Raw genomic sequence first — 19,456 nt, 5'->3', positions numbered from 1 at the left:
CACAGAGGGCGCTCTTCTAAACCTGAACGCTGATCGTCTTCAAATTCAATCGCAGCATTCTTTGTGTTATTCCTCGTTCAAGTGGCACCACATTTTCTCTCTTTTTCTATTTTTAGGCGTAATAGTAATGATATTTGATATCAGTGACGAGGTGGAGAGTACTGGCTACAGGCAGTGATATATTTGATATCGTGTTTAAAAATAATACTTTGCATTTTTCGTATTTGTTTCTGTCACAATTGCTCTAAGGGACGTCACAACAGTGAGGACGGTATTTCACGGGATTTACGTATTCTTCGTAACGTAGTTGAGTCTCTAGCAAAATGAAAGTAAAAGGTCGAACGTTTATGGCATAGCCCCCCACCCCTCACTGATCTCGAAACTTCTGGAGTTCTTTTGTCTCGGTGCGCAGAATGGGTAAACAACAGTCCCACCATCATGGGGCTGGGGGACTGTGTTTATGGACATACCTGTTGGCAGGAAAAAAGCGTTCAGGTGATAGTCACGCCATTGAACACCGTGACGGTCAAATAAATGTTCACTTCCACCCAGACAATCTCTAGCTGCCACGCCCTTAATGTAGTGATTAAATTAGCAATCAATCATATCTTGTTCTCAGGGGTACTCATAAACTGTGGAGTGCCACCAAACGTCCACTTAATGGAGCTTTCTTCGTATATCTACCAAATTATATTCTAATTGTACATAAAGAAGCATTAAAATGTAGGCCTAAATGATATAAATACATGTATTCTAACTATTGTTCAAGGAATATTGAAATTTCCAAAACATTATGCTCATGTAAATAAAAACGAAGCAAGCTTTCTTTTCACGTATGATATTACCTAAAATTAGAATAGGAAATGTTAATGCTTAACTTTAGACTTTTGTGTTTTCTGTTAACGAAAATGTTCCAAGAATCTACGTTATATGTGTTTTAATGACTTAGGAATTGTGAATACCACTGCAGAGACAACAAGCTTGGACACAACAGCCGAGGAAACAACGTCGGATTCCTGGCGTAAGCAATATTGTTCTTAAGGTCAATTTAACTCTTCCTACATTTTCCAGATCCAAAGACTCCTCCAGCCTAAGAAATGTTCCAAACAGTAAATAGCTAAACTATAAATTCATCTCCTTGATAAAGTAATGGCAAAAGAACAAAGAAAGGAAAAGTGTATGGACCTTAATATCATAATACCATATACTGTTCATTGCAATGTACTGCAAGGATATGAGGGCGCCATTGTACAAAACTGTAAGCGACGCGTCCGAAGTTTTCACCATGCAAACATTGTTGAACTGTCAGGTATTACTATATGTCGTTTGAATTCTTTAGAGACTCGCTGTAATTGTTTACGATATTTACCAAATTGTGGATACTAATTAAGCATAAAATTTTGGTCTTTTCTCGTTTGCGACGCTTTAAATGAGGCTAGAGCCTGTTTTGTATTGTTTTATTTCCAAGTGTTGCTAAAACAATCATTTGATTTTAGTCTGAATTCTGTTTTCTTATTCTCTTTTCTACAATTATACACTAACATATGAAGTAGTTTAAGACATTTTACAGTACCGACTCAGGAATTGGTAATTTATATATTTAACAACATTTCACAATTAGAGAATAATATAACCGCGAGAATAACACGAAGGTGGCGAAACTTGCTACATGTTGGCTGTTTCACTTCAAAGCATAAACTCACAAATATATGTGTGTGTGTGTGTGTGTGTATGTGTGTTTGTGATGACTTGTAGTTATGTTCCATAGACTGTAAACCTGCACGTCTTTAACTCCGTCTAAAAAATTGTACACGTTCGCTCACTATAAACCTACACGTCTTTAACTCCACCTAAAAAATTGTAAACGTTTGCTCATGTAAACATTTTTTCAATTGTTTACCTGTATGACATTGAATATTCTCTCGAAAACTCGACACTCGTCTTTCCAGCAAGCACGGATACCATTTCTACTCACGATGAACAATATATGTACACCACACCTGATGGGTATGCTACTACCACACCAGTATATGACAAACCTGGAAGCAGTCGTCTGCAACTTTCCACAGAACAAACTACTAGACTACTTGAGCGAGTGACAACAAGTGAAACAGTAACGACAGACACTACGCAGATACCTGGTATGTATATATGGGTTTTTAACCCCCATATTGACAAAGTATTTTGCGAATAATTTTATCAACGCGGATGTTATGAGAAAAAAACACACAGAAGTGATCTCCACTTTAATATATTCAATATAAGAGTACAATTAGTTACATGTATGTAGACAGTGTGGTTGTTATATTCCATTTGTCTAACAGCAACAAAACATTTGCTTGTTCATCTTTTTACTTTCCTATATCAGAAATGATTCCTAACGAGCGAGTATTTAACAAAACAATGCACCACCCGTCGAAAACTTATGTGTTTGCCTTACTTATCATTCAATTACTATGAACGATTTTTCGCATTATTGACAATTACTAATTCGCTATGTTTAAATGTTTGTACTTTAGATCTTGCATATTCTATAAATCTGCGAATTGTAAACTCAACCTCAAGAAGTGCAACCATTGCATGGCAAGATCAGTTTCGAAATGGCCGCCAAGTTGAAATTCTAGACTACCAGGTCAGATACACTGCCGACGGAGAAACCCGAATGTTGTACTCTTTATCCTCCCACTCGACCGTGATATTAATGGATTTGAGGCCTGGCACGCAATACATGGTATCTGTTACTGGAAACACTGTTATTGGAAGCAATACAAGCAACCAAGTCCAGTTTGTAACCGGTAAGGTTTTGAACATTATATGTATTCTCTGCACAGGGAATGCGTCTCAGATGCACTCTTCGCCATTCTATTTTCGCGAAAATAGAGTTTAATTTTGCTGAGAGAGGTAACAGAAGGTATGGCCATTCTGAATTTCAAATATCGGCAAATTTCAGGTAATTTGTTTCTCTTAACCTTAATCTGCGTGTTGACCTCTCATTTATATTCTTGATTTTGATAAACAATGGTTTAAAGTTTCTTGAGGAAGTGTAAACAAAAGTTTTAAATCTTTCGAATACGAGGCGCTTCCCTTGTCATTAATATACTTGCACATAATATGTACAAAAGGCCCGGATGATCCTAGACACCCACATGCACTCATTTTGTAATGAAGCATGCGAGAACAGCACTGAATTTATTCTGTTCGTTTGAAAGTTCAAAAGACGATGACCCGGCGAGTGATATGTCATGGTCGATCATCAGGGCAACCATTTCCTAAAAAGCATAACTGTGAAATGCAATCATTGTTTATCAGCAAAAATGTATCATGTTTCCTGCTGAGAATTCTCAGCCGGCTATGGCTAACGGCTATGTTCAAAACAACTTGAGCTTATCTCAAAATGTTGCTATGGACAGAGAAAAATGGACTGAGTTGGTCATTTATACTGCACAGTACTAGTTAGTGGATCCCTCTCTCTCTCTCTCTCTCTCTCTCTCTCTCTCTCTCTCTCTCTCTCTCTCTCCGAATTATCTTAAAACTGTTGACAGATCCCGAGCCTCCATTATGGATTGACGTCATCGACTTTGATTCACACAGTATTCATTTGTGGTTTCAAGTTGGTTGGTCGAAGTATGATTTCTTTAAAGTCGCAATTCAGAGGAAATCTGGTGGTGACTATGATGAGGTCGATACTACCTCACCAAAGGTCACACTAGAACAGCTTGTTCCGGAGACTCTCTACGAAATAAGTGTGAAAACCGTGATAAACATCGGTAGTAATACCTTTGAAAGCACCAAATCGACAACTGTTGTTAATGGTACAGGTAGGTTTTTTTACATCTACAAATTCCCTGGTATTGCCAAAACTATAAAGTAGTAGCAATAGTGTACCCCTCCCGGCCCATAATGGACTCAAGCAAACTTTCACTCCACAATGTACTTTGCTCGCCTTGTGCATTATGACGTGCAAAGCTAGCTGTCGTCCATTATGGACCGGCATACAATATTGCTTAATCTATCGTATCACATCATGACATGCCAAATTTTATCATATCGTCTCATATCATACCGTACCATGTCTTTACATACAGGTCATATCGTGTAGTAACATGTCATCATGTCATTTCACCTACGTTATACAATATTATATCATTTCATTTCATCAATTATATGTGCACACAAATTTTATTGTAAAGTTTGTTAAACCATACATTTTACATTAAACTGTTAAATGGTGGTAATCAGTCCTCTATAATAATAAAAATAGGCGTGTGTCATAGTGTTTCATGGCGCTTGCTACATCATATCATAGAGAAAGATAGATAGAGTGGCAACGGGTATTGTTTAAGGCGTGAAGCGGTTACGTAACCCATCCATGTTCGCCTCGCCTAAGGTTGCTCTCGCCTCTCTTTTCCGAAGAGTGCCGACCATGAATCCTTCGGTAGTTTTCGGATTTTCGCCAATTGTTAAAGGCCAGGGACTTGATACCCGGGATCAAGTTAATGCCGTTCACCTTTGACATTCACGGGCGGGATCGAATGTTTATGTCTTTGCAAATTACGGTCACGATTAGTGTGCACAGGAGGTTGTAAACAGGCCAATGTGTTGACATGCAAACAACAGATTATACGTAACTGAATATAACGGCGAGACCAGTACACTGAGAAACAACGTTTCGTGAAGCCGCGGTGCTTGTAGCAATAACAGGTGTACTTCAACGACTTCAACTGTAATGACAAAGGTACAACACCACGCCACCGCTGCAACTAACGACGTCATTACGAGGGCTTGACAATTTTTTTTCCACTTCACTCGTCCGTCGGACAAGTGGATTTTCAATTTCACTTGTCCTCACAACTTGTCCTCCATTTGTAATAATCAGGACCAAAATACTTGCAGCGAATTCCGTAGCCGCTTTCAGGGCTTTCTTATTTTAGTAATTTTCGCCGATGTTGACGCGGATTTTTCTCAAAAGTTCACATTGAAGTAGCCCTGCGTATACGCGTACGGTCTGTGTGTTCCCGGCGTTATACGTCCCCCATCATCACAAGAGGCTGTATAACGCCGGGAACACACAGACCTGTAGGCTGTACGCAGGTCAAACATCAATGAAGGTACATACATCCGGGCATATCATACATCGGCTTCCCGTGTTTGGCAAGCATAAATGCCGTCGTAAAAAGATTGGTCAGTTTCTGTCGCTGGTCGTCGTCATTCGGTTCACGCATTGCGAGTGCATGCGATCAGGGTGTTGGCAAGTGAAACCGTATCGGGCTCAGCGGGACCCACAAAATTTCCACAATCATTGTCCCCGTCACGATCTCATCTGTGATGCACCAAACAGTCCAAATGCGGTTGACTATTACGCGTGAGACCTTATCGATTCAACGCGAAACATGCCGCATCCGTCAAGAAAAGCATTTCGCTTTCCCAGTGGTTTGGGGTATTTGAGACACGATGAACAAACATTTTGGAACCGTCATATTTCAAGGCCACATATGAAGGCCACTGTGCTTTCCACTTCGGGAGATAACATATACGGCGTTTTTCCTCATCATAACGCTTATGTTTAGATCTTTTGTCAAAAAACATCGTTCTAATCATCACATCGAGTCGTCCATTCTCAGACGATCCCACTCACGCTGGCCCTCGTGGTGCCGTCGTAAATCATCACAATGTCGTTTCTCAGAGTTACACAATGCCCTTCGTCGTAAACAACACACCTCTTTACGGCAACAGCTTTGCTTGACTTGTGCGTAGGTCTACGCACAGGTCCAGTAGCGTAATTTGTGATGATTTTTTCCTATTTTTATCATAAAAAATAATTATGAATATTAATAAATTATTAATGTGAATGTTACAGAATATTAAAACTTTTTTACACACAATGTCGTCTACTTTGTGTAAATGCCATCTGGAAACTCCATTTTTTTTATAATTATGATTTTAATAAATTATGATTATGATTAATAAAGTCATATTTTACACATTGTAATGTGCTTATGTGAACAACCCTCTGGAAACCCTCATACAGTTTCACAATCTATTCCAAAATATACAAGTGACACCATTGCCCAGGTTCAGTCTACGGCGAGAGTTACCATTGCCCAGGTTCAGTCTACGGCGAGAGTTACTACACAGTGTATATAAAGAGAAGGTAGCCAGCTCCACTCGACAGTAAACTGACATACCCATGAATTACCTCCGTTTTCTTCACTTCTGCATGTTGATTCTCAAATTTCTCCCGGTGTTGGCAAGTCCATAAATCAGCCATCAAATCTACCCAGTTTCGACCACTTAGACGGAAAACTTGTGAAGTTTGGGGCTGCGAGAAGGTGTATATCGCCAATGAAATGATGCTGTATTAGCGGAATCGACAGCATCCGGGATCTTTTAGGGCCGTTTGCGAAATTTGAATGTAGCCGCCAAGCGGGGCCGAGGGCGGAGCCATGATTTAACGTTATTAGATATGCTGACATAATTGATCGTACGGCCAATGAACGCTCGTGACCTTTTTACACATGAAAATTACACTTACACTGTACGATTACTTCATGGTCTGTCCATGGATGTAGGTGCCTCAACGGTCCAAGCTATGTACGTGTGATTACAAACGGATGACGGGTTGCAGATGTGTTTGTTTATGATAGATACCCGGTTGACCTTGTGAAAATATGTCAAGTTCAGCGACTTGGCGAGGAGACCTCAAACAGCGTACGTACGTACAAACACGCAGTCACCTCCCAATTGAAGTTGTGATTTTCAGAGATTTACAATAGTTTTATTACAGAGCTTCCATTAACGCAAAATCCTGTGTATTTCAAGCATATTATTACTTTGAAGTACGCAAAGTAAAATGACGTCTGCGTAATCCGATACGCATTAAAAAGCGCAGTCTCTGTAACAAAGACATGAGCACACGTAGTTTCCCTCCATTGTAAAGTTTATCCAGGACTGAAAATAAATTGTTCGCTGATAAAAATGTTCATAATTTAGTAATATCTGTCCTAAATCTTTTCAATCACGTTTTCTTTCAAGTCTGTACCAATAAAAATGTAACAAGGTCAATAAAGTTCGTCGTTATTGCAAAAAAATGGTTTTTTTTCCGCTGCGCCCAATGCATACTTGTAAACCCTGAAGATCTCCTGGTCGAATATCAAGTTTAAGTTAATGCTACGTGGACTTAAAAATTATAGTTTTATGCCGGTCTGCAAACTTATTCCAGAATATTGCGAAATTGGCCATAATTGCAGCCGTGATTCCAGTCTCATCTGTCCCGTGTGCAGTACCCAAAATAGGATTACAACATCGAAACGTAGTTGTCTGAGTGACGATGCCATAAATGATCTGATGGTGATAACCATGGAAGGCCCGAGACTAAGTAAGTGAATTTGACTTCAGAGCAGCGATGATAGGTCAGGCAGCGAAGGCAATAGTGGGAAGTTGTAGTCTAAATAATTAGTAAGAAATGAAAATCGTCGACAGAAAATTGAACAGAACAAATTGTGAAACTAATATCAAAGAAAAAACATTGTCACTGATGTTGTTTATTGAACACTTTAGGCCTATTCATTGACTTTTGAACCGGTACGTTTTCGATATCGCGTAGACAGCTGTTATATATAGGTACTTACATGAGTCATGTTGTACGCATTTTTGGTACATTTTACGCAAATAGAAAAACAATTTGCGAACAGCCTTACGCAGATTTGGAAATCCTAACCGAAGCTCTGCAGTTTTATCACACTCAGAAACTGAAGCGAGGACTTTCTGTGTCTTTGGGAAAAACAATTGACGCTACACACGGATGCAGTAGGGTCTATGGAAAAACACACTAAAATTTTGAAACGAGAACGGGCAAGAAAATGTGAGCAAGTTAGAGTAAGCCTGGAAGTGCTAGTCGTGTTCCTTGCTATTCAAGGTATTTGTGGGTACGATGTGCACATGGCGGAGGTTCTTCGGAAATAGGTGGATACCGTGGAAACCTAGCTGTGATATCGCAGCGGCGAACGCGTTCAAATCAAAGGTCACCGCCACGGCGAAATATCACTGCAATCTATATTGAGCTGCCTGCCGCGGTGTTTGTTCAGATGATGCTGTCCCCGTTTCGCTGAAGCTACCACCTCCATTGATCGCATACTCAGTAAGCTGCTTTGGAGCAACCTTACAACTGTTATAAAGTTCGAAAAATACATCGTCCAACTAGAGAAATGAAACTCATTCCACGTTTTGATGTTGATCAGAGACATGTACATTCGGGTCAACTGATGAGAGGTCTTATCAAAGGTCACGAGCGTTCATTGGCCGTACGATCAATTATGTCAGCATATCTAATAACGTTAAATCATGGCTCCGCCCTCGGCCCCGCTTGGCGGCTACATTCAAATTTCGCAAACGGCCCTAAAAGATCCCGGATGCTGTCGATTCCGCTAATACAGCATCATTTCATTGGCGATATACACCTTCTCGCAGCCCCAAACTTCACAAGTTTTCCGTCTAAGTGGTCGAAACTGGGTAGATTTGATGGCTGATTTATGGACTTGCCAACACCGGGAGAAATTTTGAGAATCAACATGCAGAAGTGAAGAAAACGGAGGTAATTCATGGGTATGTCAGTTTACTGTCGAGTGGAGCTGGCTACCTTCTCTTTATATACACTGTGTAGTAACTCTCGCCGTAGACTGAACCTGGGCAATGGTAACTCTCGCCGTAGACTGAACCTGGGCAATGGTGTCACTTGTATATTTTGGAATAGATTGTGAAACTGTATGAGGGTTTCCAGAGGGTTGTTCACATAAGCACATTACAATGTGTAAATATGACTTTATTAATCATAATCATAATTTATTAAAATCATAATTATCAAAACATGGAGTTTCCAGATGGCATTTACACAAAGTAGACGACATTGTGTGTAAAAAAGTTTCACATTAATAATTTATTAATATTCATAATTATTTTTTATGATAAAAATAGGAAAAAATCATCACAAATTACGCCTACTGGACCTGTGGTCTACGGAGCGGAAATAACGCTCTGGCTCGCGAAAATGCACAATGCCTTGTTTGCGCTAGTGCAAATAGTACCGTAAAATACTCATATTTACAGCGATCACTCCACAAACTATCTGCCAAAAAAGTTTGTCTACCTCGCGAGGCCGCATAAGTGATTTTGAAGTACTGCACGGTCGGCAAGTGAATCTTAGAAGAACGTCACAAATGTATCTAAAAAAGTCAGTGATTGACATTTAGTTTGTGTGAATTACGACAACGCAGATTGGGCGACACGTGCACAAACCGCAACTTAGGTTCGCGTTGATTGCGCCAGAAGTTGTGTCCATGGCAATGGAACAACACACGATGTCGTTTAGGTCATCAAAATGTTTTAAAACGGCAAGACGATAATAGGCCTAATAATACTTTTCACGACAGAAAAATCTAAAAGAACTTGAATCTGAACTTTAAATGACTAGTTCTGTGGAAGAAACGATCGGAAATAGCGGCGTGTACGACGTCTACTCTACGCGAGAACGCGCTATGGCATACTTGCAGTCACAGGGGCTCGAGCTGGGTAGTCTGCTCTCTTTTCGGCTCGATCTATCGATCCCGTAGTCGACATGCGGCACTGCAATCTAAATGGGTGTTTTAATAGGTGGGCATATCGACTACGGGATCGATAGATCGAGCTGAAAATCGATCTATTTAGCAGACTACCCAGCTAAAGAGTGCCTGTGCATGCGGCTAGGCTCTGCACTGCGGTCGCCCCATCTAATTACATGGCTGTGCGTACCTAACATGTTGACATCGCAAACGTTTACCGATTCACACCTGTATCGCGTCCTTTTTTGATTGACAGCTTGCAGACCTTTGTTGTGGCCGCTTGCCACGCAAGTTGAAGACAAAGAGAAATACATTCATCGACCAAAATCACCTTTATTTATGCTCAAATCAAAAAAATATATATATATATTCAATCACTAGACATTCATAGTTAGGTACATGTGCATGGACGCCTAAGTTTCTTCGCCTGTGACCATTTTGGCATGGTTTTTACGGAGCGATCGAGCGTGACGCCACCCAAGCCACGCTTTGCATAAACTAACTCCAACAGGGGAGGTTGCTATTTATACCCAGCCCTGGCCTTTAAGCTTAAGTATGTTCGGCAAAGTTTGTGTTGTTGTTGTCGTGTGGTGCTGAGCAGAATTGACGTGCTGGCGAAAACGGGAGTGTTTTGAGCTTCAGGAAAACGAGTTTTACCGTTTTAAAAATTCCTCTCATATTTTTATGAATATATAATGAGTGTGTTTGCACCAAATTTGAAAGTCTTTTATCGATACTGTCTGGTTTTACTCAATGGTTTACGGTCAGTCGTACTCTTTTACACGTGCGTCAAGGAAGGACATGTTTATGAAAATGCTGCCGTGTTATGTTTTGATTGGCGTGAAGCAGTGTTTCTGGCCTGAGAGCTCACAAAGTAACTATGGTTGCTACGCGACTGGCAGTACGATGCCATCTCGTCGTATTTTTCGCATAATCTCGTCTAATCATCAACCACAAACAAAGCCTCCAAAACGTTTAACACCTTTGGAGCTCATTTTAATATGAAAAGCCAATAGTCTACCGAGACGACCATGGAACAAAAGGCATGCAAGTGTTGCTACTCTGACAGAGTTTATTGTTAGCGTGCGTCACATTGTCATTTCCGATCATACGCTTCCTCACATTTTAACTTAACTCACAAAGACCTCCTACCTGTCGTCCGCTGAAACTATCCAGTAATACAGTGTTCAATTTCGGTTCCAGCTCCCGACTATTGTGCGTCCGACCCGTGTCCAGGAAGTACCACCTGCATTAGTTCTTCTGTCGACTATTTCTGTAACTGTCCATCGGGAGATGCTGAGCAGTGCTTGCAGAAATCAGGTTTGTACAAAACGAGATTGTGCCCGAAACTGTACAAAATTAATGTAGATTAATTCATTTCTATGGAGAGGTTTTCAAAATACTTTGTGAAGTCAAATGATCAAATTATTGTGTTTTATTCTGATCCTGATATTTAATACAGTTTTCCAAGGGTAGTTTATCTCTTCACACAATGTACTGTCAGTCGCTTACTACTATGCATTGACGGCACATAAAGGTTATGTCTGGATGTAACTGATCGATGCGGCTTTTATAGTGGAGATATTTTGAAAGCAAGTCCAAAAATCAACAGTTATTATCTCAAAAACTTTAAATAAAATCACTACCCAGAGGTCTAGGTGGCCTACATATCGATTCATTCCATTTTTTAGATGACAAACAAGAAAATTCAGTTCCCATGTCGTTCACACTCGAAAATGCTGAATACTCCGAAGAGCTGGCCGATCGGACTTCACCAAAATTTAGACAACTAGAAAAAGACATTATCGGAGAGGTGAGATAGCTTTTATTGCATTGATATTTATTCCCCTCTAAAATTTATTATTTGATAGCTCATGGGATCCTTCATAACCCCTGGTCCGAAAAGACAGTTCCTTTACGGGGAACAATGCTGGGGAACAAAGCGGCGATTGCCAAACCAAACGTGTATTGTAACTATTGTACTATTGTACTATGAGGCGACATATACCTGGGGCATTATGTGGCATTATGTGGCGTTATGTGGCATTATGTGGCGATACCTTTATTTCAAAATCAGTGAAAACAACGTCCCCCAGCATTTGTTATGAATGCACCCGATATGGACCTGACTAGTTCATGACCCACAACAGATCTAAGATCTAAGATCTAAGATTTTTTGTATTCTCTAGATCTTTCGCACTTGTATATATTATGTCTACATATTTCTGTTGAAATAAAATTCACTTTACTTCACTTCACAATTAATGTAATTAAATTCCCTTCACATATTCAACTGTCAATGTCATTTTTGCATATGTATACTTTTATTATCCTTAAGATAAGTCAGCTTTATGCTAACAATAGTGACTTCGAAAGAGTTGAAATAACAGAATTTCGGTGAGTATAAGTATTTATCAGCCCACGACCTGTTTTCAATAACATTTCTCGACGTGAGTTATAACTCTCGCAGATTCTCCGACATTACTGAGATAAGGGTTTGAGCTGCTGATGCTCTATACTTCAAGGTTTACTGTATAGATTGTAGCAGAGTTCGGTTTTGTAATTGTTGATGTTGCAACAACACATGCGGAAAATTAGTGGTTAAGAAAGCGACATCATTGTGGTATATGAATTATTTCTGCGCAAAATAAAGGACACGGGCTTAACATTTTAATGCACGAGGATGAGAGTACCTCAGTTTGAAGTTCGTAATTTTATCATTCAAAATGACATTTATCTTGGTAAGAGCATTGTATCAGATGTTTTTGTTTGTTTTGTTTTGCTTTTTATTTAACTTAATGAAAAACTTCCGGGTCAAAGAGTAATTTTGACAGATCTGAACGAGGCTTGATAAAAATAATCGTCGATATATAATTTCAGGCCTGGATCAATTGTTGTGGTCATGAATATCGTGTTGCATGACAATGCCACCGAATCTGCCATTGATAACGCTGTTGAAAGTGCGACGTCTCATCTGAGCATGAACGGCATCTTGAATTACACGACTTCAAATGTGACACGTCAGAAAGGTAATGGGAATAATGTCTCAGAATTAATCATAACGTACAATTTTATGTGTGACCCTTTTTCGCATATGCAAATGTGTGGTTGTATATCATAGAGTCATTTTTTGCACCATAGTGATAAAAATGCTGCCTGAATTGGTCGGACTGATGCACATATTAAGGTGGTATACACTACGAAAGCAGAAGACTTAATTTTTTGCAAAAACGTTCCTCAATGAAACTATTAACAAATGCCTTACCGAATCAAGAATAAAAAGCAGGCCACCATCCAAATTTTGGTACTAGAGAAACACATTACCTATTATTAACCGATATTTGAAATTCATAATGGCCGCCATCCCCGTGTTAAGTCTAAAACATTCCTCAATGAAACTATTAACAAATGCCTTACCCAATCAAGAATAACAAGCAGGCCACCTTGCAAATTTTGGTACTAAAGAAACAAATTACCTATTATTACGCGATATTTGAAATTCATAATGGCCGCCATACCCGTGTTAAGTCTATGAAGACAAATAAAATTTGCGATTTTCGAAAATCTAAGAGAGTTAAAAACTTTCGTACTTCACAAGCTTTAAAATGCGCCCCACAAGTGGTAGATCAGAAAAGAATTGTAAACATTTTAGAGTGCGAATATCTTAACTACCTTAACTGCAAAGAATTGCCAATTTATTTCTGAATGCAACGTAACAGGAAAAGGAATGGACGAATTTGATTTATATTGTGACATAAAGTGGTGTCTATCATTCCCGAGGCCACATTTCAATGTGCCTGCTGGCCCGGATATAGTGTGTAAACATGGTACTTATAAGATAGTTTTGTGGCTCTCTTCACGGCTCTGTATGAAAACGTTATTTATATTTTCATCATTAAAGCCGTGTGAGCTGTATCTTCTTGCATTTTGCTTACAAAATACTACCATTCCATCTTGTTAGACATGTTTTATTCCTATTTCATTCACATGTTTTTACATGTTGAGAAAATAAACAGCAGAATACTTTAAAATACGTCTATAACGTCATTTCATTTCAGACTACTGTTATGGTAAGCCTTGCCAAAATGATGGGATTTGTGTTTCTGGGTCTGCCGACTACGTATGTTATTGTCGAGACAACTATATCGGAAAGAGATGTGAACATGGTCAGTGAATTTGTAATCCACGTTTTTTTTTCTCAATGTTGAACGCAAAACCCGTTTTGTTTATTTCACATAGACGAAAATTTCTTGTAAAAACATATACAGACTATTGGTTACACTATCGAGTTAAATTATATATATATATATATATATATATATATATATATATATATATATATATATATATGTGTGTCTGTCTGTCTGTCTGTCAGTCTTTCTGTCAGTCTTCCTGTCTGTCTGTTTCAACTTTCAATCTAGCACTGCATGATTATTTGACATATTTGGTTCAAAGTAACGAGTATAGGAGGAAAAATTGAATATAACTGACAAGAAAGAAATGAATGTTGTACTTCGCCTAAGTGTTGAAAATTAACATGATTAATAATTCATAAATTGAGCGATGCCAGCTCCATTAGAAATAGATGTTTCCGCTGACACAAGAACTACCAGTTTATTTTCTTTACACACAGAGTATATTGCACTCGATAGAGGAAGTCTGACTTTGTGGTTCTTTGAGGGAGAGAAAGTGACAAACCCAATCATGGAGATACGATCTCTGGTCAGAAATCCGGAATCTGTTCTGGAATACGGGCTGAAAAACAGCGATGACAGTGTCTTCTTCAAATTGGACACAAAGAGGGGTCAACTGAACACAACACTTGGGAGTTTCGACAGAGAATCTCGCGAGAGTTACCTACTTGAAATCACTTTAACAGGACGTGCGTCCCGGTCTGTTCTTGATATCACTATTCATGTCAAGGACATTAATGACAACAATCCTGTTTTCCAGAATACGCCTTATTATTCCAAAGTTATGGAATATTCTCCAGTTGGGACACTGGTGACGACTATAACGGCTGCAGATCCAGATCAAAACAACGACCTGAATTATTCTCTCTCATCTGACAAAGGTTCCCTGAAGTACTTCTCGAACCTTGTGTCAGTTGAAAGCGAAACTGGTCGAGTAATTTTGACAGGCACCCTCAACAGGAAAATGTTGAAAGAAGACGGCTACCTGGTCGACAATGAGAACGTTGCCATACCGATAGAAGTGAGTGACGGGGCGACGAGCACGCGTGGCACAATATTTCTAGATGTAGTACCACTTTTTGTCAGACCAACTATAACGAGCAATGAAACCACAAGGTTACAGCTTTCACTGCCGGAAGACGCAGCAGTCGGATCCTTTGTAGCCAACGTTAGACTTCCTGAGAGCGATGACGTGGAATATACATACAGAATATTTAAAGCCGATAACTATAATAACTTCAGTTTCGCCGTCAATGAAACGTCGGTCAGTAGTGATAATATAACGCTATTAAACAGCATATAGTAGCTGAGACCTTTCGCAGTTTTTATACAAAATATTTACACAGTTCTGTAACCCTACCGGGCCACAGTGGACAAGAGGAAACTTTAAACAACCATAATGTACGAGGCAAAGCCGAGTACATTATAGAGTGCAAAGTTTGCTTGAGTCCATTATGGGCCAGGAAGGAGGTTCAGTATTGCTATTATATTATAGTTTTGGCAGGTAGAAAACATCTTGGGCTTCAATGCTGGATAATTGGATACATTATCAGTAGGCTAATAATCTTGGGGCGTCGTCACAAAATTCACTGATATTGCAATTCTGTAATATGATATGACATAACTACATTTAATTATTACAACAATGCAAAAGTAGCCTCTTCTAAGCAATCGTATGAAAAATCTTACCATCTATAGACTGAGCAAGCAAGCAAGACTGCTTTACCTTAGCTGCTTTGAATGAAATTCTCTGTTTGCCGTCCACGTGCTGGTAGATTTTCATATAAAATTAAGAAAACAAAAACAATGTTAACACTATTGCAAATAAAGGTATTATTTTTTCAAAAGAAACCAAATTAAAATGAGTTTATGCTGGATGATAGGTTTTCAAACATCCCTGGACAGCAAACAAAGACTTTTCTTTAAATGGCCTTACTCCCGTTTTACACTTGTTAACTTTGTGTGTTCGTTAATTCTCATTTGTAAAATACTTTTCACATTTCAGGGAGTGGTTAGGACGACGCAGACACTTGACAGAGAGGAGAGGGACGATTATGGATTTTACGTGTTCGCCCTCGACAACAACTGTCTGACCAGCACTGAGGTGAGTTCAAAATCTGAAAACGCCCTCTTTAGGAAATAGCAGTACGATTTTCGTACGATGCGTAGTATGACATCTTGTATCTAATTTGCCTGCAGAAAGATAATCATGTGGAATGTCTTTATATGTAAATGTAATTACCTTGGTCAATATCTGTCTATATCAATGTCTGTCTGTCAAACGGACAAATGGTGGGATGAATGAACGGGTGTCTATTTTTAACCAGATGTGAACTTAATGTGCTCACGTGTTTTACAACAGGTTCATTAATAGTAGTACGCTTCACAGAACAATCAGATATCTGTTACGTCATTATATGAAGCAGGTTTCATCAACTTTCGTACAGTACTCTCAGAGCTAAATCACTCATTACAAAACTATATTTAAAATGTAAATGAGCTATTTATTAACTTTACACTGCTCAATGCTTAATGGCACAATTAGATATCTATCAGATCAACATACGTACGACGTTTCATCATATTCAATGCTGTAATTTTGGTGTAATAGCAATAATTACAAAGTTCATTGAATATTTAAATGAACCTTCAATTAACTTTACACAGCTCAATGTTTCATAGCACAATTAGATATTTATTAGATCAATATCTGTAGCAGGAATTGTGTGCCGTAATTTCAGAGTTATATACCTAATTACAAAGATCATTAATATGCAAATGAACCCTTAATTAACTTGACACAACTAAATGCTTTTTACCACAGTCAGATATCTGTTGGATCAGTGTCTGCAGCAGATTTCATCAAATTTAGTGGATTTATTCCGGAGTTATAGGACTAATTACAAAACTTCATAAAATATGTTAATGAGCTATTTATTAACTTGACACTGTCCAGTGCTTCTAAGTACAATGAGATATATATATATATATATCAGATCTATCTTTGTTGTATGTATCATCAAATTAGGGGCAGGAATTTCAGACTTATGTCACTAATTAAAAAAAGTTCATTAAATATGCAAATGACCGGATAATTGACATGACACTCACAGCATCATCATAATGTTCTGACATTGTCATTTGTTAAAAATATTCATGAAATTTTGTGCAGTATTTCTTTTTATATGTTGATGCTGTCATTACTGTCTCCATTCGAAACCATTATATGAAAAAAAAAGATATGTCATAACTTCATTAATATGCAAGCAGCACTAACCAAAATCTAATCACTTCTTGCAAGTATCATATGGTACCCGTTTGTAACCTCTACAAATGTAATAATCTCCACAAATGTAATATCAACCACAATTGTAATAAAATCAACCGCAAATGTAATAAAACAGTCAACCATTAATGTGACAATCCGCAACCACAAATGTTATAAACCAATTAACCAGAAATGTAATAAAACTCAACCAGAAATGTAATAAACTTTAACTTGCATATGTGACCATTTGTTTATCAAAGCCCTGAGTAAATAATAAATTTATTAGGACTAGTGTAATATTACAACATACTTTCCTGAAACTAGGTTTCCTTTCCGAAACACAGAATAGAGTACTTTGAGAACACTATCAGAAAACGGCGAGGTACCGATCAAACCGTTAGATAATGGAAGTGGAACAGCAGTTCTAGACACTGATAATTACATAATAACAAAGCGTCAAAATAACTCGTCAACCAGTGATACCACACAAAGTTTATGACAGATGACTTGTGACCTCCACAAGTGTAATAATCTCCATAAATGTAATATCAACCATAATTGTAATTAAATGCACCCACAAATGTAATATGACCCATAAATGTAACAAAAATCAACCATAAATGTAATAAAAATACCAACCACAATTATAATAAATGGCAACCATAAATGTAATAAAAAAATCACCCATAAATGTAATACTTGTCAGCCATAAATGTAATAAATCTATTTTATCGTTGCAATTGATCTATGTAATAAGGAAAGCAACTCCACACATTATTCATTTCTTAATTGTTTGCGTTTAGTGTGTTTCGTATATTTGAAAGTGTATTTTGCGTTTCCCTGTTTTGTGTACAGAACTGATTGGCCATGGCGAGACACAGCTGTAATCTGAGTGTCAGTGCAGTCTCTACTCCAGAGTGGGGAAGACTGTATAACACTACGATCCTTTACCGCCGTTTTTTCGAAAATTGCCGTACTTTCTTAATCAGTCGCCTCAAATTCGTCTTCAGTGGATAAATTGTGTGGAATAATCGATAGATTGTCTGTATTCCTATGTTGTCTCACTTGAAGTTTGTTCCTTCACTTGGGATGCCAGGATGTCTAATTTTGCTCTACAGTGTTCAATATGATATTAAACTGGTCCAATAATCATTTCCATTCAAGGAAATATATTACCAGGTCCATGGGACAATTGTGATTTACAAATTGAAGTAGGACCATCCTGAACCACTGATAGTTGGTGGTGGTACCAAGTGTCCGGAATGGGTAAGCGTACCCTGCTAGCATGCTACACCCGTCAGGATTGGTCCCAAAATTGTCTAAATATTGTATGAAAAGATACAGGATATGAATCACTATAATAAGTCAAAGCCGGGAATGTTGTCGTTAATCATTTGAGTGACCGAGGTGTCATATTTGGCCACAATGTCGTCATATCGACCGTAGAACTTTTTGAAAGTCCTCACGAGTCTTTTTTGTTGTGTATCCTTGTCTCAGTAATTTTGATGCCAATGAGCTGTGTCTCAGTTGAAAATCAGTGCAGGAATCACAAGCCCTACAATACCTGAGAAGTTGAGACACGTACACACCATAAGCAGGTGCAGATGGAATATTACTTGACAAGTGGGTATAATTTATGATTTCAAAATCGAAATCATTCCTTTTCTCATACAGCTTAGAGTGTAGCCCATTAGTACCCACTTGTAGGAACAGATCAAGATATGAAGCAGAGTTCCTACCCTCTGTTGTTTCTTTTATTTCCAACTCATCAGGGTAGATATGATGTAAGTAATTTGATATGTCTGGATTGTCTAGACTAATCAGATCATCGATATATCTGTGCGTGTTGTTAAAACGCCTTGCAAGATTTTTAGACCCTGCTTTGTAGAGAGTATGTAGGAACTCTGCTTCATATGAATACAGAAATAAGTCTGCAAGAAGGGGTGCACAATTTGTACCCATTGGTATGCCGACGGATTGTTGAAATGTCATACCGCCAAACTTAACAAATATATTGTCGATAAGGAAATTAAGCATTTTAATATTTCTTCATCTGTGTATTTGTGCTGGGCATCCATGTTGTTACTGAAATAACCTGACCTATGTTTGATGGTAATGTATTGGTACCTTCTACTGCCATTTTTATGCAGGAAAGCTTGTTTAACAAGAGATGACAGCCTTGTTTTAAGTTTATCGTGGGGAATTGTGGTGTATAATGCGGAAAAGTCAAATGTAGCGTTCGTATTGTTTTTTTACTAGATTAAAATGTAATATATGTTCTCTTCAACATGTTTTGTGTCGTAAGTTTCTGTTATAATGTTGTATATTTCTCTGTTATTTGTTCTGAGTCACCTGTCATAAACTTTGTGTGGTTTCACTGGTTGACGAGTTATTTTGACGCT

At 38.4% G+C, this 19,456-nt stretch overlaps 1 protein-coding gene across 1 annotated transcript in view; it reads left to right on the top strand.

Annotated features, from left to right (window-relative positions):
* Positions 1–3,548: 3,548 nt before the first annotated feature.
* LOC139119364 (protocadherin Fat 4-like) overlaps positions 3,549–19,456 on the top strand; it is a 51,420-nt gene continuing 35,512 nt past the window's right edge. The window contains exons 1-8 of the mRNA XM_070683152.1: positions 3,549–3,818; positions 10,797–10,913; positions 11,285–11,406; positions 11,932–11,990; positions 12,474–12,622; positions 13,652–13,759; positions 14,227–15,050; positions 15,792–15,890. Coding sequence (XP_070539253.1) covers positions 11,311–11,406; positions 11,932–11,990; positions 12,474–12,622; positions 13,652–13,759; positions 14,227–15,050; positions 15,792–15,890 — 1,335 coding nt within the window. The 5' untranslated portion in view covers positions 3,549–3,818; positions 10,797–10,913; positions 11,285–11,310. The remainder of the gene's footprint in view (positions 3,819–10,796; positions 10,914–11,284; positions 11,407–11,931; positions 11,991–12,473; positions 12,623–13,651; positions 13,760–14,226; positions 15,051–15,791; positions 15,891–19,456) is intronic.

Source organism: Ptychodera flava, chromosome 19, assembly GCF_041260155.1.
Source record: "Ptychodera flava strain L36383 chromosome 19, AS_Pfla_20210202, whole genome shotgun sequence".
In the NCBI taxonomy this organism is placed as follows: Eukaryota; Metazoa; Hemichordata; class Enteropneusta; family Ptychoderidae; genus Ptychodera; species Ptychodera flava.
This window is presented reverse-complemented; position numbering and strand designations above follow the sequence as displayed.